At 59.9% G+C, this 27,176-nt stretch overlaps 1 protein-coding gene across 1 annotated transcript; it reads left to right on the forward strand.

The window, feature by feature from the left end:
* On the forward strand, nucleotides 1-26,130 carry GLRX3 (glutaredoxin 3). Its single transcript, XM_037159158.2, has 12 exons — nucleotides 1-80; nucleotides 873-1,001; nucleotides 6,093-6,201; nucleotides 13,492-13,566; nucleotides 14,390-14,591; nucleotides 18,830-19,002; nucleotides 19,229-19,290; nucleotides 20,191-20,248; nucleotides 21,165-21,217; nucleotides 22,992-23,031; nucleotides 23,114-23,206; nucleotides 25,891-26,130. The coding sequence occupies exons 1-12, from the start codon at nucleotides 1-3 to the stop codon at nucleotides 25,939-25,941; spliced, it is 1,125 nt and encodes a 374-aa protein (XP_037015053.2). The 3' UTR covers nucleotides 25,942-26,130.
* Nucleotides 26,131-27,176: the final 1,046 nt, after the last annotated feature.

A 27,176-nucleotide genomic window follows, 5' to 3' on the forward strand; every position in this document is an offset into this window, starting at 1 on the left:
ATGGTGCCCCTGGCGCTCTCGAAGGCCCCTTGGACACAGTTCCTGCCCTTGAGAACTGGGCTGGAGGAGACAAGCATGTAGTAGGTAAGGAGATACAAGGCGGAAGCAGCACGGGCGCCCTGTTAGAGAGGGAGGTCGCGCCAGGGTGGGGGTGTGACTTCAGTGAGAAGGAAGCTACGGGAGGCGGGGGAGAGGGCCCTTTGCAGGGGAGGCGGATGCAGTTTGAGGACCTCGGACAGGAGACGCCCTCTCCCTAAAGCGGATCAGAGGGGCTCGCCTGTGGACACTCAGGACATGGACGAGAGGACTGGGCCTGAGAGAGAGTGGGGGGCATGAGAAGGGGAAAGGACACAGCAGGCGGGAGAGTCAACACCCGGGCGTGGCAAGGGAGCGAGGAAAGGCCCCAGCCCAGGCAGTGCTGCTCTGAAGTCACGGTGAAGTCCCAGTGAGCGGGGAGGTGGGTCAGCGCTCAGGGGTGGCACCGCCGGCGCAAGTGGTCTCACAGACGGTGGCGCAGGTTGGGGTCCCGCAGGCCCCGGTTAGTGTTGAGCTTGGAGACGCGCACCCTCCCCGTCCCTGACCTCTCGCTCCACTCCACGTTGGTGTCATTCCGCTTTAAAGTTTCGGCTCGTTATGCACAAGCATGTACTCGCTGCCTTCACCGACACTACCATTACACGCACACCCTGTCCTAGCCGCTGTGGGAGTTGCTTGGTGGGTGCGAAGCCCGGAGTCCCCGACGCTAGAACCCGCAGGTGCTGCAAACTAACTTGGCTCGAAGCCCCGCCCCTGGCTGGGGGTGGGGTGGGGAAGGGCCGGTCTTGGTTGGCGCCTGCGCAGACCGGGGCAGGAGGCGGGGCTCTCTCGCGCAGCCGCCGTTGGCCCCGCCCCGCCTGCGCTCGATTGCTCCTGTCTGGCGGCGGTAGCAGCATGGCGGCCGTGGAGGTGCTGGATGTCGGCTCAGCCCCACAGTTTGAGGAGCTGCTGCGCCTCAGAGCCAAGTGAGCGGGGCGGCGGGCGTGAGGGGCACGGCAGAAGCGGCAGGGGCCTCGTGGGCAGCGGCGGGGGGCACAGCCTCCGGGCCCTGGATCCTGGCACTGGCGGAAGAGGGGGGCTCGACCCCAGCCCCGGCCCGACCGCGACCGCCGGGCGCTCCCAGGCCCGGCCCCCTACCCTCCCGCCCGGCCCCGCACCCCGGGCGCCATGGCGGGGTTACCCAGCCTGGGGCCGAGAAGGGCGCGGAGACCGCTGCCCCCCGCGTCTCCGACCTCGGGAAGGGCTGCCTGCTGGGGTCCGTGCCGCGGGGGGCACGTGCTTGTCGCCCTTGGGAAGGACACGGACAGGGCTGCCTAGGGACGGCGTGGGGACACAGAGGGACCGGACTGCCCGAGTGCCCATAAGTCCGGGCTCCGTGGTGCCCACCACATCTGGCTTGGTGGGGTTCGTAGGGTCCTCCGTCCCAGGACTGGGCGGCTCTCTGCGGGGAGACTGGTGGGTGACGGGGGAGGGAGGTCCGGCGTCGGTGGCCTGGGAGCCGTGCCCAGTGCAGCCGGACCAGCCAGGTAACCTCCGGGCAAGTTCACATCCGGGCCTCGAGGAGGATTGGAGCAGGGCCCTCCTTGGGGTTGGGGGCTTCAGGGGGGCGATGCATGTAATGCACGTGGCCCGACGCGGGAGCTCCGTTCGTCGGCCCTTAGAGTTGCGGTGGCTGCGCGGTGCTCACCGGCAGGATGCGCCGGCGACTGGTCCAAGCGCAGCGGCGTTTCGAAGAGACACAGCAGAGCAGCTGCAGGGACCTTGCAGGTGGTGGGTGGGAGGTCACTCACTGCCTCTCCAACGCGGGAAGGGTGAAATTTACTGTCAGACTTGGAGTTGGCCGAGCTTGGTGGAGGCGATGAAGTTAAAGGCGTTGCCAGCCCAGCCCTTTGGCATATTTTAGGGTTGTCTGGGAAATTTTTTTTTTTTAAGAAAAGGGGAACGACGTTCACTTATTGATAAAAAGTGGGGTCGGGGTCATCCCACCACCGGCCTTTACAGCCCAGTGACAGCCCAGTGACGAGTCCAAGGTGGCCCCTTGAGACAGGCAGGCTTGTGAGGACTCGCCCCCAACCCCGTGAGCGGTTCTGCTTTTTGTTGCACATTTTTGTTTCTGTTTCATTTCTTAAGAACAAAAGTCCTTAAAAATGTCACAACTGGTAAAAGTTGAAATGTAAATACCACTTAGATGTATTCTCGACACTGGTATGTGCTTGAAGTGACTCAGAACAAACACTACCTTTCCCTCGGCCCCAGCATCCATGGGCACGTGGGACACGGTGTCGGGCATCTGGGAAGGCAGACGTTTCTGCAGCTTTTTGTGAAAATGGAAGCATTGAAGAGCATTACATAGCATTCATTGATACAGTTATTTAAAGCCCACTTTCCAAATCTCTTCACTTTGAAATTTTCATATGAATTGCATTTTTTGCTTAAATTATTTAGTCGTGTGCATCATGTTTACATGTTGCTGAAATCTCAGCTGGTCTCTATGGGGGGTATTAACAACCATTTGCTGAGTGACTAAGGTTTTGCCTGTTTGTAAAATGTCTAGCACGATAGTGTTTAATAATGGCAGCCGGTGTCGCCCGCAGAGGCGTGACTGGGAGCAGAGCGCCCGCAGTGGCAGAGCAGCAACCATTCATGCAGCGCTAACACTTTCCAGTCTCAGGGGTCAGGCCCGGAACCTGCTCTTTCTCCAGGGTCCTCCCCGGTGCGCTCTGCAGGTGTCGCTCTGCAGGTGTCGCTCCACGAAGGCAGAGAGGACGCTGGGACTTGCAGCCCAAGAGGGGTGGCAGCTCCCTGTCTGTTTCAGCTGTGTGTCCTGGTGATATTAGGTACCACGTACTTAATGGGAGAGTGGACATTGAGCATCTACATATGGGAATATTGGGAATGAATAAAGTAACAGTGAACATTACTATCATTCCTTGACGTTTTCAGAGTGCCTGTAAATTTTTGCTTGCTCTTCCCTGCATCCCAGGGTGTTGGTTGCTGCTGTTGTGCAGACGGGGAGGTTAAGAGAAGTTAAGTACTCTTTAAGGCCATGGTCCTAGTGATAGAATTTAAGTTGTGTGTGTTTTTTTCTTTTTTACTTGCCAGTTCATACTGTCAAAAGTTTGGTAACCTATTATATTTCTCAAAAAAATGTAATCATGTCCCATGTTATTAAAAGGTCTCTGACATGATTTCAGTGGCTTTATAATATTTTTATCATGTTTCTTAAAAACCATACCATTGTGCTGTAAGTTTTTACATTTATTTGCTTTGTAAAGTAATGGGGAAGTACTCATATACATAAACTTTTGTCTCTTTAATTACGTTTCTAGGATAGACACTCGAAAGTGTGTAAGATTTTTCCAAAGGGTTCCAGTTTTGCTGTAACTAGCAGGCTCTCTCACTGTGCTCTTTGGATCATTAGATACTGTGATCTTAAATATCTTTTCAAGCTGGTGAAAGATGGGGCAATAACTTACTGTAATAGAAGGCACAGGTCTTAATTATTAGGTGTGGTGCCCTCTGACAGCCGCATGCACGTGCGTGACCTCGGTTGAGGGTGCGGACAGAGAGCCCCAGGGAGCCTGCAGCCCCTCCCCGCAGGCCTCCCCACCGACCTGCTCTCTGCGCTGTGGGTGTGACTTTCCTGCCCCTGGACTTGGTGTAAGGGGCTCTCGTGCTCCGGGTCTTCGGTGCCCGTCAGATTCTGTTCCGTGAGTGTGTGAGGCCCCTCCCTTTTGTGGCTCATCCCCGTGGTGGTTTCTTTCTTATTGCTGAGTAGCATCCTCGGTGTGAGTTCACCGCAGGTTCCCAGTGGGCGGGCATTTGGACTTGGCCTCCGTGTCCGAGGCTGCTGTGACCATTCTCGCATGGGTTTTTCGGGGGCTCTCCTCCATCTCACCTTGCCTTAGGTCTTGGGCCCCTCGTGCCCTCAGCAGAGGCTCTATGACAGCGGCTGGAGTGAGCAGGAAGCTCGCGTGATGGGATTTCGAGGGCTGGGGGGGCAGTCCCTGGCCTGCATCCCAGCAGCCGGGACTCAGAGGCAGGGTCCCTGACAGCTGCAGGTGGAGGCAGTGCAGGAGGAGGCACGGGGCCTCTGACCCAGGCCCCAGGCCACCTCCTGGCCTCTGCCACTGCCCAGTTCTGCTGAAGCAAACAGGACGCAGGGGTTGGGACCCACAGAGGGTCTTTCCCAGCCTCGAGTGGGTCTTCCCTTAGGGCCTCCCATTTTCCACACCCCCATGCCCCCTGGGAGCCCTCCCCTCAGCATCATCCCTGTCTCTGCCCCTCCCCCATCACCTGTGCATTTATCTCTGCCTGTTGCCATTGTGGTCCCTTCGCTTCTGGTCCAGAGAGGAGAGCCCTCTGCTCCGCGACCATCCCTCCGCGCCTCCCTCTCCAGCCGCCTCGGAGTCCTTGCACACACAGCCACCCCGTCTTCTTCAGCCTCTCCCAGTCCCCGCTCGTGGTCCGCTCACAGAAGAACCTGTTCGGATTTCCTTGTGTTGAAACCCCCAGCCCTTGAGCCTGTCCTGGCCTCTGCTTAGTTCTCACTGTGCACAGCCGGACCGGGGAAAGAGCAGGTTCCAGGCGCTGGCACCGTCTTCAGTTGCCCCACCCACCGCAGTGCGCCCGGCGCCCGCCAGGGGGAGGCACACCCATCGCTGGTGGTCCTCTCCTGCTGCCGTGGTCGGTGCCCCCCGCCTTCCTTCTGCACTGCGGTGAGGCCCTCTCCCTGAGCCCTGCCTCTGGTCCCTCTGGTCCACTCCCTGGGCCTTTTCCTCCATCTGTCCGGACTGCCGAGCAGCCCGGGGCTCTGGCCTCACCCCACCTTGTGGTTGAGCGTGGCGTGGACGCCGACAGTTTCTTGATTCCCAAATCAGCAGATTCCGGAACCGCCCGTTGGACTCCCTTTCTTCTCGGCTGGCGGCTTCTGCACTGAGTCGTGTCTGGTGCCACATTGGCCCTCTGTCACTGAGCCCGAAACTCTGCGCCACGCTGTCCCTGCCCCATGATCAGCTCCCACGCCTCTGCCTCTGAGCCCCAGGGCCTCCCTTGCTCCCACATCGGAAGGCAGGGCGGGGGCTCCTGCCCCACTCGCACTGTGTTCCGGTGTCACCTTCCTTCCATGTTGCCTTCCTTGGTTTCTCTTTCCACAGTGTGCTGAGGCCGTTTTCTTCCTCACTTCCTGGGGGGAAGTGGGGTTATATTGGAACTTAGAGTTCTTTTTTTTTTTTTAAGATTTTAGAGAGGAAGGGAGGGAGAAAGAAACATCAGTGGATGTGTGTGAGGGATACATCGATCGTTCAGTGGCCCAGCCCCCAACTGGGGATCTGGCTGGCAACCCAGGCAGGCGCCCTGACCAGGAACCGAACCCATGACCTTTGCATTCACTGGCCAGGGCTCAACTTACAACTCTCTAAAACTGGTTTTTCAGTTGGATATGAGGGTAAACTTACATATTGTCCCTGTCAGGATCATTTTATGTAAGAATTTCATCAACAGTTTATTAATCCACTATTCCGCCGGTTCATACTATTTATTTTTTAAAAACCTTTTGTAGTGTAATGTAAGAAGTGTGTCTTTGTAAGAAGCAGTTGTTTTCTGTACACTTTCTGCTTGTGCGCTTTTGTTCTCAGCATTTTATTCCTGTTCCTATGGTAACGCTTGTGCCCCCTCGTCACCCACCGCGGTGCAAAGTGGACACCTGCAGTGACAGCGGCAGCCGCCGTGCGTGAGCGCCAGGCCCGCCGTTGCTGGGGGTCGGGAGACCGAGGTTGGCGGGACTGTCAGTGATGGTGGGCGGGCATCCGGACCAGCCCACGTGAGCCAGGTGTCAGGCCTCCGGCCGGCGACTCGGACACTCCCTGGGAAAGGCTGTGAGGCCTCACAGGTCCCCGTGTGTCAGCGCACGTCTCACGCCGCGGCACTTGGCACTCGGGCAGGACCGAAGGGGCTCAGGCGGCTTTCCTGAGGGCGTTTGTGGAGACCGGCGGCGTCAGCACGGGCTCGCTCTCCGAGCGAGCGCCTCTTCTCAGCCGCACTTGCTCTCTTTGCAGGTCCCTGGTCGTGGTCCACTTCTGGGCGCCGTGGGCCCCGCAGTGCGCGCAGATGAACGACGTGATGGTGGAGCTGGCCCGAGAGCACCCGCAGGTCTCCTTCCTGAAGGTACTTGCGCCCAGCGCCGCGGCCTGCAGGGGTTCCTGGGGGCCCGGGTGGGGCGGGCTGGCGAGGGCTCCCATCCGTGCGCTTGTTGTCGGTGGCGGGGGTCTGTTGCTTTTCCCAAACATCTCACAGGCGATGGCATCGCGACGTGGCGCTCAGCACACACGCATTAGCACGGGCACAGGGGTGGGCGGAGCAGACTAGACCGTGCACTGAGGGCCACCATGGTCTTCACGTCGGAAATAGCACCGAGAAAAAGCTGGGTGAGAAGGGGAGTGAGTGAAGAAAGCGTGAGCCGGGCGCCAGGAACCGGGGCACGAAGGAGAGACCGCTGCCCGGGCTGTGGCGGGCCTGCTGGAGAGGCTGCGGCGCTCGCCGTCTCGTGCGGCCGGCGGAGGAAGAGGGAGCGGCCGGCTCTCCTGCCGTCTGCGCCTGCGCTGCTCGGGCCTGCAGTGTGCCGGGGTTCTCCTGGGTGGGGAGCCCCAGGAACGGGAGACCGTGCTCACGGGGTCCAGCACGTTCCATGTGGTCACAGGACTTCCTGTTGGTTTGGGCAGCCAGGCCAGAGGAGGAGTCGAGAGCCTCAGAAATGAATTCACAGGAAGGGAGCCCACGTCCTTGGGATTCAAAACAAAAACCCAAAGCCTTAATTTTTTTAGCACGGGATTTATGAGTTTCTGAGACATGTTGGCTAATGTACCTACGTATAGAGTTCGAAATGCGGCGTGTTCGCACGCCACTTTGTGCGTGGGCTGACCGACGGACTGTGCAGACGGGGGCGGTCCTCCGACGTCCCTGTGCTGGAGCTGCGCCCAGGAGGCGCTGCCGCTGGTGGCTCAGAAATCAAAGCCGGGACAGGCGGCGGGGAGGGCACGCCCCCCGTCAGCCCTGGAGCCCCCAGTCGGCGCTGGCTCTGACTCCGCACGGGCCTCCCAGGGCTTCTTTGTGCAGGCGCAGCAAGTGTGACGGCGACCGCGAGCTGCTTCAGGTTGAAGGGCGCGTTGAAAATTCCAGCGAGATGTGTAGCGTAACCTTAGACCGTAGCCCTAAAATGTCCCTCATGAATAATGGAGGGGACACCGAAGCTGCGTGGCGGGCCAGCGATAAAAGATAACGGTTACAAGCGAAATGAATGATTAAACATTTCAATCATAAGATTAATCAAGGTGGTGGTAATTGTCGAGAGCCTGCTTTTCTGTGTGTAGTGTTACTGGTGTAGGTGACACATTGTTCCTAGCTGCCACCGGAATGATTTATTTAAAGTGACGGTAGAATTACTTCTCACCTTGGTGCGGCACTTGGCAGCGGGACTGCGTGTTCGGGTGCAGAAGTGTCAGCAGGCTGGGCGGTGTGATGGGCCCGCCGCCAGGTGCCAGTGGTTGCTCTCTGGACCACGCTCCGAGGCCCTTTTCCTCCACTGGGCGTCTCTGGGCGCGGGGAGGGCGCAGGCCGGGGGAGGGCGCAGGCCGGTTGAGAGGCCTGGGGGGCTGGAGCTGCGGAGCCCCTGGGAGGGGGCGCGTTGGCAAGCTCAGCCTTCGGCCATCCCTGCACGAACAGGGCAGGAGGTTCGAGTTACTGTGCCTCACTTCTCTGCTGCAGAGCTTTCTGGAGCCTCCGGGAGAGCGCTGCTGCTCAGCTGCCGCTGCGCCTAATTGGGGGATGTTTTTCAACGGCCGAGGTCGTTTGGCATTTTTTTTTTAGAAAGCATTTTTTAAAGATTTTATTTATCTTTAGACGGGAAGGGAAGGAGAGAGGGAGAGAGACATCAATGTATGGTTGCCTTTCATGCGTCCCCTGCTGGGAACTGGCCTGCAGGGAACCGGCCTGCAACCCCGGTATGTGCCCTGACTGGGAATCAAACCGGGATTGTCTGGTTCGCAGGCCTGCGCTCAATCCACTGAGCTACACCAGCCAGGGCTTCGTTTGGCATTTTTGATTGGAGATGTGGAGATTAGTCCATCTGACACTTAGACTTACAGAATCATGACGTAGGTGACCTGAAAATTGACGTTTCCCATAGTTTGATGGGAAAATTTGGTGGCCACTCGCACTTTTTATTGTGGAGAGAAAATGGTGAGATGGCACCGAGGGAGGTGAGCACGCAGCTCCGGTGGGAGGGGCCTGTGCCCCTCGGACTGGGCTGCTGGCAGGCGGGGCTCTCGTCCGTCAGAGGCTGGTGCCCCGGCCCTGACTGGCACGGGGGCGCGGGCCCTCCTGTGTAGGTAACTCTCTCCTTTCCTCTGCTGCTTTTAAAATTCTCTCCTTATCTTTAATCTTGGGTAATGTACTTACGATGTGCCTTGGCATGTGCTTCCTTAAGTCCAAATTTTGCGGTTTTCTCTGAGCTTCCTGGACTTCCTGGAAGTCTATTTCCTTTGCCAGATTAGGGAAGTTTTCCTTCATTAATTTTTCAAAGAAGTTTTCATTTCTTGCTTTTCCTCTTCTCCTTCTGGCACCCTTATGATTTGGATGTTGGGACGTTTAAAGTTGTCCCACAGTACTCATTTTTTAAAATTCTTGTTTCTTCATTTTGATCTGAGTCCTGGTTTCCTTCCCATCACTGTTGGTTCCCTGTACATTTTCCTTTATTTCACTTTTCATAGCCTTCATTCTTCCTCTGTTGTGCAACCATACTCTACCATTTCTGAGAGCATTCTGATTACCCGTGGTTTGAACTCTGCATCTGATAGGCTGGCAATCTCTGTCAATTAGTTTTATTTTTTTCAGGAGCTTTGAAGTGTTCTTTCATTTGGGCCACTTTTTTTGTCTTGTTGCACCTGCTACGTAGTAAGGGGCGGAGCCTTAGGTGTTCACCAGGGCGGGGCAGCCCACATTGCTGCCTTGTGACGCTGCGCATGGGGGAGGGTCCGAGAGGGGACAGTGCTGTTGACTTGCTGGTGTCTCATCTGGCTTTCAGTCACCTCTTCCGCTTCCCACAAGCAAACTGGGCCCTTCTAGTGCTGATTCCCAGGTGGGTGGGTTTGTGTATATTCTAGGACCCTGTGGGTCTCTCCAACGAACTCTCCTGCCAGGCTGGGACTTTCTCCTCCACCACAACCCCCCCAGGTTTTTGTAGCCAGAGGTTTTGAGGTTTTATTTCCCCGCTGAAACCCTGGGTTTCGCCATCTGTCTCCCTCCCCGGTGGTTCCTCCCGGTTTATCTGCGTGCCAGTGTGGGACCGCCTGCTCCGCCACCTTGCTGCAAGTCCTCTCCGCCCGGCTGCCCATCTCCGCCCCTCCTACAGGTCTGGATGAGTGTTTCTTCTTTAACTCCTTCGTTGTCAGAGACTTCCATACAGTTCGATTTTTGGCAGTTCTGGTTGTTTTTTGTTTTTAAATTTGGTGTTGTCCTTCTTTTGGTTGTGTGAGGAGGCAGGGTGTGTCCACCTAACGCCTCCATCTTGGCTGGAAGGCCTTCCCCTGTTTAACCCTCACCCTCTGGGCGGTGCATGTGTTGGGGATAGCGTGGGGAGAGCCCAGGTCACCCGCCAGCCGTGTCGTTTGGCGCCAGCAGCATTTCTGGTTCTTGGGGTCAGAGACGGCCACTGGTCTGGTGTCCGTGGCATTTAGCATAGTAGGGTTTGTTAGCATAGTAAGGCTTATTTTTTTAGCAATTCTAAAAATGCCTCTAAGGAAATCCTAGTAGAATTTTTAGGCCTTAAAAATATCTTTGTTTTTGTTCATCCTGTCACGGAGTAGAAACAGCACAGCTCACATAGCTCATTAGTTGCCAGTACACTGAGTTTGGCAAAAGTCTTGAAGTTATCAAAAACAGTCATTTAAATACCCGTTTTGAAATTTATATTTGAGTGACGAGAAGAATTGATTTAGAAAAATTTTTCTTTTTGGTCACATGTCACGGGGTTGAACAGAATGCCCCTGAATTAGGTTTGAGCGTCCCCTCCTCCGCCTGCAGCCTCGGTGCCCTGCCGGCCAGCGAGTAACTCCGCTCTTGGCTCAGGAGTAGCAGCCACTAGTCATGTGATACTCCGTCGGCACTCAGTTGGTGGACAGGGACGTGCCGTGCACTGTGCTGGTGCTGGGGACTTCGGGCAGGGAGGGCGTGGACAGCAGTTGGGAAGCACTGTCACGGCCGAGTCGGGGACCTGCAGGTGCACAGAGCAGATGAAGGGCGGGGTGCGCACGGCGGGGGCGGGCGGGCGGGCGCTTTGCTTAGGCGAGGGTGTCACTCAAGCTTGGCTTCGCAGGAGAGAGCTGGGGGGGGTCCAAGTGCGAGCCTGGAGGCGAGGGGAGAGGCTGGCCTGGGTGCCAGCCGGGCACCGTGTTGGGGACACCCGGGGCTGTGGGCTAGACGAGGCCGCTGCAGGGGAACAGTGGCCAAGCGGGCCCAGATCCAAGTCCTGGGGCATGCAGCCAGGTTGGCCTGGCAGGCGAAGGGAGAAGCCAGAGAGTAGTCTTAGAGTTAGGGCGGGCAAGAGAGCCGAGCAGAGGGCATCCACGGAAGGTCACGCTCATTGAATGGCACTGAAAGGTCAGCAGAGTGAGCGGCAGTGGGTGGCCATGGGGTTTGGCGAGGTGGCATCACAGCTCCGAGCCAGACTGCCTCCTTCCACAGCTTAGTGGAGTCAGACACTCGGCCGTCACCCAGCCGCTCACGGTCCCGGCTCATCCTGAAAGATGGCACGGTGGCAGCGCCTCTTGTCGTGAGGGTAAGCGCGCCAGCACCCACAGCCCTGCCTGGCCTGGCCCAGACCACGCAATGCAGCCGGCCGGCCGTGCCGTGCTGGCCGTGGTGGCCCTGGCGGGGGAAGTAGACTGCAGAGAGAGAACGCCCACGTCTGGCTTTGCCTTGTTGCAATCACAGCTCCCTGCCCTGTGTCCCCTTCTCCACAGCCAGGGCCCATGCGTGGGGACAGTTCTGGCCTGAGGGTTGTGGTCAGGAAGCAGGTGGTCCCCACTGAAGGCATTCTGTGGGGACTCCATGCTGGAAATGCACGCGTTTGGTTGGTCCTGAAGCCGGGCACAAGCCCACCTTTGGGCCGGCACCTGCCCTCGTGGTCGCTGGAGCAGCGACGTTGACCCCAGTGGGGAAAGCACATCACTCTGGACCGCGCCTGCTGTGTGCGTGGGCGGCTGGGCCACGCGCCTGTCTCGGCCATGATCGCCTCAGCTCGCCAGTGTGCAGGGCCTTCCCTGAGCCGCACCTGTGTCCGTCAGGGATGTGCCTGTCAGGGATGTCCCCAGTCCCTCCTGAGTGCGGGTCATCGTCAGGTACTTACGTATTCCTTTTCTTGGTTCATCGTCGTCACGCACTTTCACGTTCAACAAGCTCGATCCCAAAGAGTTCTGCTGCTGCGAGTGTTTCGGACTCGGGGCGCCCTGGGGTTCGGGGCAGCGGCTGCACCCCATCACTTCTCCTGGCCGTGCTCACGAGGGCCGCCCGTCTCCACTGCTGTGGCTCCTGTGGCTCAGGGAGGGAGGCTCGCAGGGGGCCGTCCGGCTTCTACAGGGACGCCCAGGGGCATGTGTGCGTCCCGAAGGGGGGGTCTGTGGCGAACCGCCCCCACCCCCAGGGCAGCAGCAGTGCAGGGAGCGCCCGCTTCCAAGGCATGCGGGCCTCTGGTGTTAGGAGTGAGGGCGCCGCCCGCAGGGCTCTGAGCTGAGGCCACACCTTGTTTTCAGTCCACGTCGCCTCCTCCGGGTTTGTTTAACTTTTCTGTTAGAATCCGGTGGTCCCAAAGGGGGCTCTCTGTACTGAGTCTAGCCCAGTGTGTGGGACTGTCAGTGGCCGTCAGTCACAGGACAGAAGACAGCTTCCTTGTCGGCCCGGGCCGCTCCCCGGGGTGACTGTGGGACGGGAGGGGGAGCAGGCGGCTCAGACCGCACAGCCCCCGAGCCCCGGCTGAGAGTCCCTCCCATGGCCCGGCCTTCTCCTCGCTCTCGTTCCCTGCTGCTGGACGTGGGTCTGCAGTGGACACGGCTTTGTCACTTAAGTGCACGGCCAGTGAACCTGATTAAAAGTGCGGTTTCAAAGGCGTTCTAGAGGAGGGAGCGTGACGGCAGTGAGAGCCCCAGAGGGCCTGGGTGCGGGCGCCGGATGGGGCCGGGCTGGCCTGAGTGGGGGCGCCGGCAGCCAGGGCTGCGCCTGGGCCGGGGCGCCTTTCCCGCTTGGAGAAGCAGAGCGTCTGCATCTTAAGAACTTTAAACAATACAATTTCTCAGTAATTTTATTTCCTGGGCAGATGGAGACAACTATGTTCAAACGTTAATAAAAAATGAGAAAAAATAGTAATTTTCATTTTCTGCAGGTGTAATGTGGATGCAGAGTTTTATCGGTTTAAAAGTCTAGCCCACAGTGACAGCCCTCTGAGGGAAAGATGCCGTGTGTCTCAGCTTTTCTCAAACACACGGTCCGTACAGTCCCACGTCACCAGCCTACGGTGGTCGTGTTCTTGTTGCGGGGGACCGTCCCTCAGTGTGCGCCAGGCTGTGTCTCAGAGGCCACAGCGCAGCGTTTGCAGGTGGGGCCCCGGACACAGGCAGTCATCTCGGGCCGCGTGCGCTCCCACAGGCACAGGGACCACGCAGGCGTCTGTCCATGTCCAGCAGCCTTACGGGAGTTAAAAGTGAAATCCGTCGGGCGTCAGTGGTTTATTGAAGAAACACTTCCTTTTGCTTTATAATCGTCTGTGGGCTGCAGCCGCCAGTCACGGTGCCCTGTCTCTGGGAATCAGTCAGCAGAGCAAATGGGCGAGAGTCGCCGTGGTCAGAGGAGGGCGCTGCGGTCGTGATGTAGCCAAGACCGCTGGTCTGTGGACCCCCGTGCAGCAGGGGCCGCACATCGTCGTGCGAGGTCACTAGTGCACTGAAAGTTTTACTCAGAGCCTCCAGGCGTCTTCTGAAACACACGACAAAATAAACACCTCTGAGCCCGTGTCGGCCCTGCGGCCTGGAGGGGCGATGTACCAGCCCGGGGGGCCTCAGCCAAACGTGGGTGTACCGTGGACTCGGTACCACACTCCTCAAAACATCAGCTGCTTGGAGGGGCGATGCCCAGGAAACCGAGTCACCACGTTCTTTGGACCATAAGATGCACCTGGGTTTTAGAGGAAGATCGGGAAAAAAATTCTGAAGCAAGAAATGTGGTGAAATATTTCATAACATAATATGTCACCATGTGCACATAAACAGAACTCAACAGCAGCACTAACCACCATTATTCCTGCCAAATTTGGGGCGGGGGGAGTTGGTCTCACGGTCCGAACAACACGGTGCGGACTGCAGTCCCGCAAAAGCCCCTTCCGAGACCAAGCTTCACTTCTCTCTTTTCCAGTTGGAAGCGGAAGCTGTTCCCGAAGTGTCTGAAAAACACGAGATCAGTTCTGTCCCCACCTTCCTGTTCTTCAAGGTAGGACTCAAGCACCAGACGGCTGCTGTGCTGGGCCGCGGGGTTTCTGTTCGGTTCCATGACCCCTGCCCTGACCCCCGCACCTTCTTGGCTTTGCCCCTCCTCCTCGTAGCCGTAGTGTTTGCTCGTCCGGGGTCCTGGCCAAGTGACCGAGATAGGGGTCCCAGCAGCCGGAACTGGGGCTCCTCGGTGCAGGGAAAAGTGCGGACACGCGCCGTACACCCAGAACACTGGCCCTCCGGTCAGAAGGCGGTGGCGGGGCTGCCTCTGGACACAGTGGGGTGTCGGCCCGGCTCTGGTGTGGCTCTTCCAGGCCGCGGAGCAGGTCTGTGCCGTAGGGCACGCCCGACTGTCCCTGTGGTCCCCTGACATGTTACTCCTACTTAGCGAAGGCTTCATCCCTTCCAGGGTAGGAAGTTCTTTTTGTGGGACATTGGCCTGGGGTCTGGTTTGAGTGTGAGATGTTCTCGTGTTTACCGCCAACCCGGTGAGTCTCACAGGGGCGTCATTGTATCATTGACTTCAGAACCATGGGCTTTAAAAACACCGGCGCCTTGGTGGGATTTGCTATTTGAACACGTACAGGTGTTTTCCTACGATGTCCCCAAAAAGGGGAAAAAAACGAACAGAGAGAACAGTTAATCATTTCTAAACCCGAGAAGCAGGCAGCTGATGGTCAGATTTTTTAAGTTTCCAATAACAGCGCTCACCCTCTAAAGCTTGGCTAGAGGTGTGGGCGTGTGCACTTGTTCGTGCTGGGGGCCCAGAACGTGGGGGCAGTGAGGGATGCCACGCGTGTTCTAAATGAGTTCTTTACCTTCAGAATTCTCAGAAAATCGACCGGTTAGATGGCGCACACGCCCCAGAACTGACCAAAAAAGTCCAGCGGCACGCCTCGGTGGGCTCCTTCCCTGCCAGTGGGAGTGAGCACCCCACAGAAGACCTCGGGGTCCGCCTGAAGAAGCTGACGCACGCCGCCCCCTGCATGCTGTTCATGAAGGGGACCCCGCAGGAGCCGCGCTGCGGTGAGACGCTGCTGTCGCAGCGAGGTCGCGGGGTTCGGGGGCCGTCCGGGGTGCGGGCGCTGTGCTTATGCACCACCAGGACGTTGGGGGCCAGCAGCCCCAGGGGCGGCAGAGACTCGGTGACGTGCACCAGTGTGCACTGAAGACTCGGGGGGTTGGCACCGGAAGGCGTCTTAGAAGCCACCTGCCTCAGGCTCCTCGTGGCAGACCCAGGTACCCAAGGGTGCGCGCAGCACCTCGCCCGGCCTCCTGGGAGCCCAGCCGGGACTGGAGTGGGCTCCGGCTCAGTGTGGGTTACAGCCGCCCCACCCTCCTGGGCCCAGACCAGTCTTGACGGGACTGCCGCTCACCCTCTCACCGCCAGCCGGGGGCTCCTGGCCATTGAAAGATTCCCAGCTCTGTGGCTTACAGTCGCTCTTGTTCCCTGAGCCACGTGGGTGCTTTGTAATTCTGTCCGTAGGTGTGCAGTTGCTCGGCCCCTCCAGGACTGCATTCGTGCATGTTCCTTTCACGGGTCATGCTGTGCAGCAGAGCTCTGAATGCCCTGACGGCGTCGCCAAGGCTCTGAGAGCACGTGGCCCAGCCTCACGGGAGGGACCGTGCGGAGGTGGGATGGCACCACTGAGGGGGCCCTGATAGGACCGCCACGTGTCCGGGGTGGTACGATGGAAGTTGCCAAGCTTCCAGAGAAATTTAATGGCGAACTCTTCCCTGCATGCTTAGCAAATTGCATATTACATTGTGAAAAAGTCTAGTTTAAAAACAGAGCTTCATGGTGAGGCCATCGTGAAGATTACCAATCATTCCTTTATCTCTCAGTTCTGCCAGGACGGCCGTGGCGGGCGGGCGGGCGGCCTGCTGCCCGGGATGGGAGGCTGACCCAGCCTGTCCCCAGTTCACAGCTGGCGCCGGGGCGTGGCGCCTTGTCTCTGACGGGGCTGCACCTGCGCACTTTCTGCCCTCCGGCCTGAACATCGCCTCTGGACCTCGTGCGGCAGCAGTAACGGGACTGAGAGCGCCAGTCCAGTCACCGCGTCTGGGGTGTGGTGGCGCCGGCGGTCAGGGGGCGACCCCGTGGGACAGGGACGGGGAGGCCGGACCCGTCCACCTCTCTGCGGTCAGACAGCACCGGTCTCCGGTCTTTGGGGGTGACAGTGAAGCTGGCAGCTGGTCTGAGTGAAGCTGGGCAGGTGTCCCGGGGCCCCTGGGCTGGGCGGGGCGGGCAGTGGCTGCGGCCCGCTCTGTCCCCTTGTCCCTCGATTGACCGGGCGCAAGTCAGACGCCTTCCTGTGCCTTGGCCTCTTGCTTGGTGGGGCGGGGGTGGGAGCCCTTCTTGGCCATCCCTTCCGTTCAGCTGTGTGGTTATTCAAATGGGTTGCCTGACACTTGGAAATAACCATTTTCCTGCTTACCTTTTATTTCATCGGACTGAATTTATGCTGTGTTTATGGCCATTTTAGAATAAGCAGAGAAGCTGTAAAACACTTCAGAGCAGTCTGAAACCACAATATTGTAGATATTTAGATAACAAAAAACCTAATTAGGGAATTAAAAGATTTTTAGATACAAAGGATTTAACAGTTTCACTCCATACAAAATACTCCGTGCATTTTAGTTTTTGTGATTTTTATAGCTGCACTGAAAACATCTCTGCTGTTCAATCACAGGTAGCATCCGACGCATCAGTCCCAGGGGCAGCGGGTGGTCAGACAGTCACAGAGGGTCCCCCCTAAATTCCCCCCGTGTTTCGGGCGCCGTAACTGCTTCAGTTGGCTTTTCTGGCTCCCGACGTTTGGCTCTGTCACAGCGCATCTTTCTGTCACGGGTGGTGACGAGGTTCCTCTGGTGAGATGGTCTCTGATGCCACGGCCGTCCGCCCTGTGGTGTGCACGCGGGACCCAGACCCTCTCTCGGCCACTCCCTCCGGGAACGCGCCCAGCTCCCCTCCCCGAGCCTGTTCAGGGCGGACTGCTGTGCTGTCCTGCCGACGTGCTAGCAGTGAGTGTGGGCGGAGCCTCCTCTGTGTGAGTGACGGCCGTGCTGCAGGGGGGAGACGCTCGCCTTTCACAGGTTGGGGCCCCCGACACACACATTCTGTCCCTCGGCAGATGGGAGCGGCACTCACCTGTCGCGTCGGGAACAGGGAGGCCGTGTCAGGGTCTGCCCGGGGTCTCCGTGGACTTGGCCCAGCCCCTGCACAGGGCAGTGCCTGTCGCCCTCCCCTCCCCGGGGCCCCGCCCACAGAGCTGCAGGGGTGACCTGAGGGGGACCACGGGGCTCCAGGACCGAAGGCCGGAGTGTCCTCAGGCCAGGCTCCTCGGGAGGGCCAGACGGCCGGACGGGCCCGTGCGCTCTGGGAAGGCGTCAGACACGCACTGAGATGCTCGTCTTTTCAGGCGGGACAGCAAACCCTCGAAGCTGCAGGTCGATGAAGTTTTGGGGAACTCTCTTACCTGTTGTAGTTAACAAAGCTGGTAGCGGAGCAGAGGGCGCCTGAGCCACAGCACAGACCTGTCCCCTGCTGCTCGAGCCCCACGTCGGGCTTCACTCTGCGCCAGACGCAGAGACACTGCCGGTTCCGTGGGCTCTGCAGGCCCCGCTGCTGGCGGCTGGGGCCGTGGGTCACAGCTTCGGTCATGAGCGGACATGACCTCGGAGACAGAGCGGCTCTGTGGGTGTTAAACAGGTTTTCCTGCCCTAAGTGTCGTCACTTCGAGCACGGGTTTTCCTTAGAAGTGTGAATGTCTCGTCACTAGAATGAAGCTTTCTCACTGTTTATTCTTAAGCATAACACTGCCAGTCTGCCACTTTAACCCTTAAAGATGCGGCCCCACCGGTCAGTCTCTCCATCCACTTGCCGCTGCCCAGAGCCACGGTGCAGGCCTCTCTCTGGCGCGGGCAGGGGGGAGGACCACCCTGGTTTCGGACTGTAGGACGCCCCGCCCCGCCCCCATTGGGAGGGACGACGGTCGTCAGTGCTGCCCTTGAGCTCTGTTTACATCTGCATTGGTGACATGTTATTAAATATTTTACGTTTGCTTTGAAATTTCATTTCCTGTTTTCCTCTGAAAGAGGTGTGTTGTATGGTCTGAAAGTGTGGTGGTAGGTGGGCAGCAGAACGACCTCGGCGCCTGTGCCTTAGCTGTGGTCTGGTGGATCCCAGGTGCAGGGAGAGCTCCGCGTCCGAGTCCTGAGGGCGGCGGGGGCGGGGGAGGGCGTGTTCGCAGTGTGAGTGGGGGGACGGTGGGGCAGGATGAATAGCGGCAGGAGGGCAGCCTTGGCTGCGCACTCCCTGCTGTGAGCGATCCGGACGCCGCAGGCGGGGTGGGTGGCGCCCATGCACGCATCCGCGTGGCGTGGGGGGTGGCCTGTTCTGGGAGTGGTCGCTCACTGCACTTTGTGGTTTGATGTCCTTCACAAGAATTGCTGACGCTGTTCACTGTGCAGGAACTCGGGGTCTGAAAGGCAGGTTCTTTCCTGATGGCCCTTTGCCAGGGAGAGTGGGGCGGGGCGTGGTGGGTGGGGAGAGTGGGCGGCAGGGCCTGCCGGGTCCGTCGGGGGACAGGCTTAGGGAGAGAAAACCACCCTCTCTTCAGTGGGCACTAACCGGTTTGTGCCAGGCGGACACTCACACTCAGTCTTCAGTCCCAGAACAGACCAAAGTGTGTCGCTGAAGGGTAACAAAACCAGGGAACACGGGGGCCCCTACACTGCGGGGGAGACCCTGTAATGCACTCTGGGGGGTGCGGGCTGCTCTACAAGGAGCCGCCCAGCTCTGGCAGCAGATGAGAAAGAACACGCTGTGCCCCGTTCCCTGACAGCCCAGGACCACGGCAGGGACGGCAGCACGGAAGCTCAGTGTGCTGGCGTGCCCGCCCCTGACCTGGGCTTGCCTGTGCGTCCCCTGCGTGGGTGGGTCCCAGTCCTGGGCCAGAGGACTCTGCCTTTTGTCCAGTACTGTTTGTGACAAAAAAGTGTACCTGGTACACACACACGTAAAAACTCACAAGTGTATTAAAGAGTTAAACCACCACGCCTGAGCACGGGGTGTGGTTCGGCATCAGGTGCGGCGTTATCCGATGGAGTCCGTTAGTTGGAGTTAGTTCTCTCCCTAGGACTGTTGGGCCCTGGTTACTCCACCGCCGGTGACGTGGGTCCGTGGGTACGATCCTCTGGACGCAGGGCGGTGCGAGTGCCGGCGGGAGGGGGGGTCGTTCACTTTCCTCTGCTCTGCACAGGTTTCAGCAAGCAGATGGTGCAGATTCTCAACACACACAACATCCAGTTCAGCAGTTTTGACGTCTTCTCGGACGAAGAAGTCCGCCAGGGCCTCAAAGCCCACTCCAACTGGCCCACCTACCCCCAGCTCTACGTCTCCGGCGAGCTCGTGGGCGGACTGGACATCGTGAAGGTCGGACTGGCCCGGGGAGGGCGTCCCATGGGGCGGGGCATCCGCAGTTGGAACGCGGGTTCGTGCGTGCTGTCGCAGGCCTCACACGTACGTTCCTGTGAGCCTCTGCCTGCGCCAGCGTGCGGCTGTTCTGGTGGGAGGGCTGTGCCCAGACTCGGCGCGGCGGCGTGGCCAGGAAACCCCTCCTGATGCGAGTTTCTGTGACCCGCACCCGTGTCTGTTTCAGGAGCTGGAAGCATCGGGAGAACTGGGTACCATCTGCCCCAAAGCCCCCAAGTTAGAGGAAAGGTGGGTGTTTAAATAAGAGTCCACCCCTGTTTCAGAAACATTCCGTGACTGTCGGTGTTTGCTGCCTTTCTCCGTCAGGGTAGGGACGAGTCTCACACTCCACGGCAGTCCTCATGCCGTGTGCCTTCCGCAGGACATGCCAGCTGGGGGCCTGATTGGGCTGGAGGTGCTTTGTGTCTACGTGGTGACTGTGGGGGGGGGCCCTGCTGGGGGACATCCAGGCTCAGTCACCTCTGCGTTTCGGAGCAGGGCCCAGCTGGCACGAAGTCCAGGTGTGGTCACGGGCCCTGCTCCTAGCATGGCCCTGGGCCGCCTGTGTTGCCCCCTCGGGTCCCACTGTCTGCCGCTGCCAGGCCCCTCGGCCCCAGGCCACTGCTGTGTCGCCCCTGCGGCCTCCCCCTGCCTCTCCAGATGGCAGCGGGCACCGGTCGGGGCGGGTCCGGGGCTGCGGGGCCTGCCGCACCCATTTCCTGAAGGGCGTCTGGCGGCTTTTAGACGGTCCATCTCGGCAGAGTTCCAGCCTTCAGCCAGCAGGGCCATGAAGGAATCGTATCGCCATCGGCATGAATCGGTGGGGAAGCTTAAACCAGAGTGTCTTCGGAAGTGTGGCCCCCGCGGGCCGTCCAGTGTTGGGGCTTCCGGCTGTGAGGTCCCACTCCCGTCCCTGAGCTGACGGCTGACACCGCAGTGGCCTTAACAAGCCGCCTCGGGTCTCACGGCGGCTGCGTCTCCTCCACCGTCTGTGGGGGGAGGGGCGTGGAGGGAGGTGCATTTGCTCGTGGTGCCGCCCAGTCTGCCAGCCCAGCCTCCGTCCCTCCCGTGTGCGCTGCCTGGAGGCAGGGCCTGGGTGTCGTCTGCTCACCCAGCGGAGTGGCCTCACGCCGATTCTTCTCTCCGCAGGCTCACCGCCCTGACGAGGAAAGCCCCCGTGATGCTGTTCATGAAGGGAAGCAGGCAGGTAGGGGACTCAGTGGCTCCCTGGCGGCAGCACCTGCGGCGAGGGGACGCTCGCGGCATTTGCCCACGAGGCCCAGGGGTCAGGAAGGGGCGGGGCCCTCGAGGTACCCATGAGGAACGGACAGTCACCTGTGTCCCGGCATCCCCCGGGTGCTCTTGCTGCCACCAGACTGGCCGGCGGACTGGTCGGTGCCATTCACGCCTCGCTGGGTCTGGGCCGCTGCCCGTGACCGCAGGCTCTGCCCACTGCGCTGCCCGAGCGCGGGCAGCCTGGCGGATCTGGGGTCCCCGTGGGAGTGTCCCCGTGGGCAGAGCCCTGCTGCCTCCCGTGTGCGCAGAGGTGGGCCAGTGGGTGAGTGGGGCTGCTGGGCGTGCTTTTTCCCCTTTTCTATGACTGCGTTCTCCGCTTCTCTGAAAAGAGGGTCTTGGTGTTCATTGGGTTCTCACAGGGACTGCACCCAAGGGGTTAGGGGCCACGGACAGGGCGGACTCCCCCTCCATACTCAGCTCCGTCCTGTGGCCCCTGCCGTCAGGCCGCCCCCCTGTAACCGGGCGGTTCTCGGGGCTCCCTGGACTCAGGCTCCCTTGTGGTCATCGGGTTGGGGCCTGGGTCCGGCTTCTTTGGTCCCTTTGTTTACTGAAGCGGGGCAGGAGAAGCAGGTGGTCCCCAGTACTGAGAAAGCCTCCTTCCCCCCTCCGGTGATTATTTTTATTCTCCAGACAGCTTTTCTGGAAGCCCAGGAAGTACTCATTCGTTTGGGAACAGAACTGCTAGGTCTGCGCCGTGCAGATGTTTGCCTGGTGCCGAGTCTTCCTGCGCAGCTGCAGCCGGGAACAGGGCCCCGGCCGGCTCAGCCGCAGCTCACAGGCTACTGGGGTCAGGGGAGCAGAGCCTCACTCTCCTTTTCTGATTTTAGGAAGCCAAGTGCGGGTTCAGCAAACAGATTCTGGAAATACTAAACAGCACCGGGTGAGTGGAGATTGTCTTCAAGTGGCGTAGTGCAGATTCGGGTTCCGGTCTGTGTCCACGTGTTTCTGTTCACCCTGCGGTTCTGCTCCCTGAGCACTTTCAGTCTATGGTGTGAGCCTTTTCTGGCCCATGTCAGACACCTGGTGACAATGAAGTAACCGTTTGTCTATGTTCCAAAGGGAAGTTAGTAACTGTCCTTTCTCTAGGCATGACGGTGTCTTAGGACAAGTGAATTCCAGGTTTCTCGTTCACCCCAAACACACACTCCAGGGTCTAAACGGCCCACAAAGCTGACTCGGGGCACCTCCCAGGTCGACGCTCTGGGTGTGAGCAGGGGATTAAACGCCGGGCCCTTGCTTTCATCTGCCCGGGGACGAGCCGCCCAGGGACGAGCTGAGCGGTTTCTGTGCCTGAAAACAAAGGCCCGTGTCTGTGTCACTTGCCCCTCAGTTTACAAAACCGACAGGTCCCAGACGTGGGTGTGGTCGGCGCTCGTTCTGGGGGCTTCGCCACGTGTGTCCACCCGTGTCTCATGTCCTGTTTCTCAACGGCCATTTCCCGTGGTCAGTGTTCAAGCTGCGGCTTTGCACAGACTGTGCGGCCCCGTGAAGTTGCAGGAACGTGGTTCTCAGAGTGCTCCGGCGCTCCGGCAGGGCTGGGAGCGGCCAGGTGAACAGCACAGGTGCAGACACAGCCCCGGGGACGTAAAACGACGGATCCCTTCATGCGATGGTGACATTTTACAGAGCGGAGCCGGTCGGGTTATTGTTCGGCAGGGTCCGGCCTGCGCCTGTTCGCTCTGCTGCGGACGGGGACAGGCTGGCTCGGTCTGGTCGTAATCTTTACGGCCCCTTTGTCTTCCCTCTGCACTGCTCCCCGGTGACGCACAGTGCGCTCCTCCCTGGCCCCAGCCTGTCCCCTGGGGCACATCGACCAGGCTGTGAGGCCAGGACACTGGGCCTGTGCCAGCTCCCATGCTGGGGGCGTCTCCCTGCCCGCTGTGTGTCCCCATCTGTGAGCCCAGGAGGGGCAGGGTGCCGGCTCCCTGGGGCTGGGGCTTCTTTGGGAGAGAGTGCCCCGCGGCCCGCCCCCCACACCCACCCGTGGGCCTCTGCGGGTCTGTAGCTGGAACTCACCTGAGCACGTGGGGGAAGAAGCCCTGGCTTCTGCTCCCTCCTCTGCTCTGGCCCCCAAGCCACTCGCCGTGAGGGGCGGAGTCCCAGGTGCATGCTGAGGTGTGATTGGCCCCTGTACAAGGAGCTGTTGGGGTCTCGTGACAGATGACGGCCTGGCCTGGAGAGCCACCTCCCTCGGCTCATCAGGACGGAGCCCGACCCTGTGTGGGCCCTTCTTTAGAAAATGCGTTTTGGTCTTTCGAACGTGTAGTCTTTGGTTCTTGCTGCTGATCTTGTTTCTGGGCGGTTTCTGCCCCATGATGGTCCCGTGGCCGGGGCGCCGGACACATGGTCTCCCAAGGCGGGCGGCTCTGGGTTGTGCGTGGCCCTTCGGAGGCCAGCCTCCGGGACTGCGCGCCGACCGGGTCCCAGTCGGGCGCCCTGACCCCTCGGTGACTTTCCCGCCCCGTGCGGTGGCGCTGGGTGCACACGGGCAGCACGACCCGTTGGTGGTGTGGGGCACCCCGTGCTCTGCAGTGAGTCTTGTTACTGCCCAAGTGGTTTAGTCACTATTCTTGGTCATTTTTAAAACACAAAGCGGGCTTTATAGTTTTTGTTTAAAGCTGAATTTCTGGTTGAAACGTGTTTCCTTTTTCCAGAGTCGACTATGAGACGTTCGACATCCTGGAGGATGAGGAGGTGAGTCCCGTCTGTCCGCCCTCTGTCTGTCTGTCCGTCGCTCGGCCCGGCGGGAAGGCGTCAGGGCCCGCTGTCTCCGCAGGTCCGCCAGGGGCTGAAGGCCTTCTCCAACTGGCCCACGTACCCTCAGCTCTACGTGAGAGGGGAGCTCGTCGGAGGCCTGGACATCGTCAAGGTGGGTCCCGGTGCGCCCAGCGCCCGAGGGGCCCTTCTGCGTGGGCCTCCGGGCGGTCCTTGCTGCCGGCTCTTCCGGCCGCCTGTCCGGTCACTTCTACGCCGGTGTTGCCATGTCTGGGGCCACCCCGTCTGGCCATTCTCACTGCCGCTGCTGTGTCCAGCTGTCCTCACCGTCCCCCAAGGTGGTCGGTCCCCCTCTCACGAGGGGCCTCTCCCGACCCCTGGCCGACCCCCTGGGAGCAGCCCCACCGCCGAGGGAGGCCCCCACTCGGTGCGGCGTTGTGGCCACGTCCCGGTTCTGTTGGACTCCCCCACGCTGCTCTGGCCGCGCTGCCCTGCATGTTTCCAGCTCTCCCTCAGCCCGTCTCTGCTGCGTGAGTGGCCTCCTGGGGTCCACAGTTACTCTGCGCCCCGCGTCCGCGGGGTACTCCGTCGGGGAGTTCCCTGCCCAGGGCTCCGGCTGCCGCCCGGAGCTGCCCTGCGCCTCTGCAGTTGGGGCAGCGCGGTCGCTGCAGCCCTGCTCCTGGGGCTCCTCCGCCTGCCTCACTCCGTGCCCGCGGGGACAGCAGTCACAGCAGGAGGCCCGAGCTTCCTGACTCAGTTTCCTCAAGGACAGAGGCCGGAAGGCGTGAGGTCCTCCCCGAACCCGCCCCCGGTGCCCTGGAGCCAGACCGTGGGTGAGCCCCTCCAGGGCGAGCGTGTTTGGGGAGGGAGGAGCCGTGCCCTCCCGTCTTCGAGGGTTCGTTTCCTCCCTGGGTTTGTAGGACTCTCACGGGGCTGTCAGTGGCGCGACTCTTCTCTCTTCTTCTGGAACTCGAGTGCGGGATCGAGGGTGCCCCCATGTGATGGCACATGTGGCACCAGACTTGACTGCCCGGCCCGGAGCCGCGGAGGCCAGCGGACCACCCCCGCCGGCTGCTGTCACGGCACAGGAGGGGGTGGCAGCGTGGGTGTGGGACAGGCTCAAGCTGGGCGTGGGCCGGTGGAGAGCAGCGCCAGCTGGCACGTGGCCGGGACTTCTCAGGGTCCAGTCTCAGCCCTTCTGAGCAGGAAGCAGATCGTCGGTAGCGCTGTGTCCAGTGAGGTGGGAGGAGAGATGTCCAGACCCGCCCTCCATCGCGTGGGGAGAGGCCAGCGGGCCGAGTGAGGGCAGCTCAGCGGGTGCGGGTTCATCCGCGCCGGCCCAGGAGCGCGGAGGCTGCGTGTGCGGGCTTCCTGCTGCACCTGCCTCCCGCCGGCTCCTGGCACCGAGTTGCGCTTTTCAGGACAGCCAGGGAGGCGTTTTTCTAGGCCTTTTCCTGGTGGGAAATAGGTTTAATTTAGGGTTGTAGCTTTCAAATAGCCCCAAAGTAACAAAAATAGATCTGCGTTTGTTATTTTTTACATATTTTCACTTTTGTAACACACACACACACGCAAACCCTCCCCTGCCGTCTCGCCTCGGTGCTCTGTGGCCTGAGCCCTGGCCGTTGCTAATCACGGGGAGAGGCGATCGATCAGTCCCATTAACTCCCACAGCTGCCTGGCACAGGCAGCTTCTCTGCAGGTGTGTGAGGGCCGTTGCCCTGGGACTCCCTGCTCACCTGCCGAGAACGCATGTGCTCGGAGACGGGTTCTTCGAGGGGGTGCCTGGGAACAGCTCGGGCGCACGGGGCCGTCTCGCGCAGAGCCGGGCTCTTCGCCTGCTGTGCCGTGGAAATTCCAGGGCCGTGCGGACAGTGTCCCCTGGCTGGCCTCTGGGAGCCATCCGGGTGCCTTTTCTGCCAAACGGGTGACCGGCTGAACGAATGAGCAAGTCGGGAGCCGCGTGGGTGGAGAAACTTGCCACTGGATGATGGGCAGCTGCCTCCTGCAGTGTCTGGGGACAGTGTGTGGCGCAGGTCACCTCTTAAACTGCCTTGTCCGAAGGACTTGGCGCTGGGCCAGTACACTGCTTTCATGCGTCAGCCTGCGAGAAGCCACCTGCTGTCACTAGGAGGGGACACATGGGAGTAGGTGGGTGAGTGGTCTGGGACCTCAGAGTGGGGAAGTCCGCATGTCCGCCTTCTGCCAGGGCACCGCTGGCCCGCCCAGTTGTGTCTGCTGTGGGGCCTGGGTGCAGCGGGGCCTCTCGTGGGGAGCAAGTACCAGGACAGCCCGAGGGCTGGCTGAGCCCTTGGGGCGGTGCTCCGGTCCATGCGTGCGGACCTGGCCTGGGCGTCCCGTCGGGTGCTTCTCTGAGACTAGAGAGCGTCGCTTTTCTTGTTGCGCGTCAGGCCGGACGGCTGTGCCCGTGTTTTGTGAAAGACCGCACAGGAACCCCCCTGAACCGCTGCATCTTTCCCACGGTTTCTGGGCTCCACGCCCACATTCACGCATCCACTCGGCCACTTTCCAGGGGGGTAGGGACAGCGGCCTGGGCTGGGGGGTTCTGCCCCTCTCTCGGACTGTCTTCCCCGGTTCTTGCTCCAGCCCGCGTGGGAGGCTTTGCCGTTCTGCCCCAGCGCCGTGCACGCGAGCCGAACAGCCCGCTGCTTTCAGATGCCCTTCCCTTAGTGTTGGGGCCCGACTGCGGCCAGGGGGGCTGTTCGTACGGCCACGTGTTTGGTTGGAGGGTTTCCCTGGGGTCTCGGACCCATACGCGTCTGAATTAGGTTGTTTTCTACTCGGACACACATACGCTGCTCTTTTCTTTCTTCTCAGGAGCTGAAAGAAAACGGTGAGCTGCTGCCCACGCTGAAAGGAGAAAATTGACGACCGTGGACCGCGGCCTGAGCGCGCGACCTGCCTCTGGACTGAGCAGCGGTGGCCCCGCCTCCCGGACGCGAGGGGCGGGGCTTCTTTCGGCTCCGCCCCGCGTGTGCCGGGCTGTGCTAAGTACGCGTATTTACGTCTTTCCACCAAAAATAGAACGCAATAAACACTTTCAGATTCAATGAGCAACCCTTGTGCAGACAGGTGTATCTTTACCGAGACGTTACACAAACGTGCCGTAACGGACTCACTTTAAACCGCTTTTCAGGACACGGGCCACTCCTGGGCCGGGCGGCACCCCCTGGCCGCGGGGAGCGGGCAGCCGGGACAGTGGGGTGTCGCCGGTGAGCGTGGGGCGTCCCAGCGCACAGTCGTCACGTGGGCCGTACTGGTGCAGCCCTTGCACCGCTCGGGAGCCCCCGCAGGTCCGTGGAGACCTCGGCACGGTTTCCACCCCGAGGCAAGTGTGTGGAAGAAACGGTTGCTCCCAGGGCCGCTGTCACACGTGCCATCGGCAGGTGGCCCGGCGCACCTCCGTGCTGGACTTCGGGGAGCCCGTGGCCCTGTCCTGGCCGCTGCGTCTCCCCGGCCTGTGGTCTGGTGGTGAGGGCGGGAGGAGCTGCCTGGCAGCCTGAGGGGAGGGCGCCGGCCACTTAGATGAGACAGGAAAGGCCCTGCCGGTGGTGGTTCCACTGGTCTGGGTTCGATCCCTGGTAGAGAGGCACAGGCCTGGGTTGTGGGTTTGGTCCCCAGTTGGGGTGCGTATGGAAGGCAACTGATGGGGGTCTGTCTCCCTTCCTCTCTCAGATTAAATTATAAAAACAGGACTTGGTGATGATGAACTTGAACCTGACCTTGTCTGAGAAGCACCTTTTCTGTCCTTCCATTCTAAACAATAGCTTTGCTGGATAGAGCAATCTTAGATGTAGGTCCCTGCCTTTCATGACTTGGAATATGTTAAAGGGACTTATCTAAGAAAATATCAAAATCATGTAAAATGACAGCAAACTCACAATTATTAACCACACCTAAAAAAACATTTTAATCAAACAACTAGAACAGGAACAGAACCACAGAAATGGAGATCACATGGAGGGTTAGCAACAGGGGAGTGGGAGGAGGAGAAGGGGGGAGAAGGTACAGAGAATAAGTAGCATAGACAGTGGGTAGAAAATAGGGGGGAGGGCAAGAATAGTGTGGGAAATGTAGAAGCTAAAGAACTTGAGACACGTGGA

Source organism: Artibeus jamaicensis, unplaced genomic scaffold, assembly GCF_021234435.1.
Source record: "Artibeus jamaicensis isolate MK-2021 breed Jamaican fruit bat unplaced genomic scaffold, CSHL_Jam_final contig_490, whole genome shotgun sequence".
Classification (NCBI taxonomy): Eukaryota; Metazoa; Chordata; class Mammalia; order Chiroptera; family Phyllostomidae; genus Artibeus; species Artibeus jamaicensis.

Excerpts from the sequence above, each read along its gene's own strand:
- GLRX3 (XM_037159158.2), top strand. The coding sequence starts at position 1 with ATGGTGCCCCTGGCGCTCTCGAAGGCCCCTTGGACACAGTTCCTGCCC. Across the intron at positions 13,567-14,389 it reads CCACCTTCCTGTTCTTCAAG|AATTCTCAGAAAATCGACCG; the intron begins GTAGGACTCAAG and ends CTTTACCTTCAG. Across the intron at positions 23,207-25,890 it reads GAGGCCTGGACATCGTCAAG|GAGCTGAAAGAAAACGGTGA; the intron begins GTGGGTCCCGGT and ends CTTTCTTCTCAG.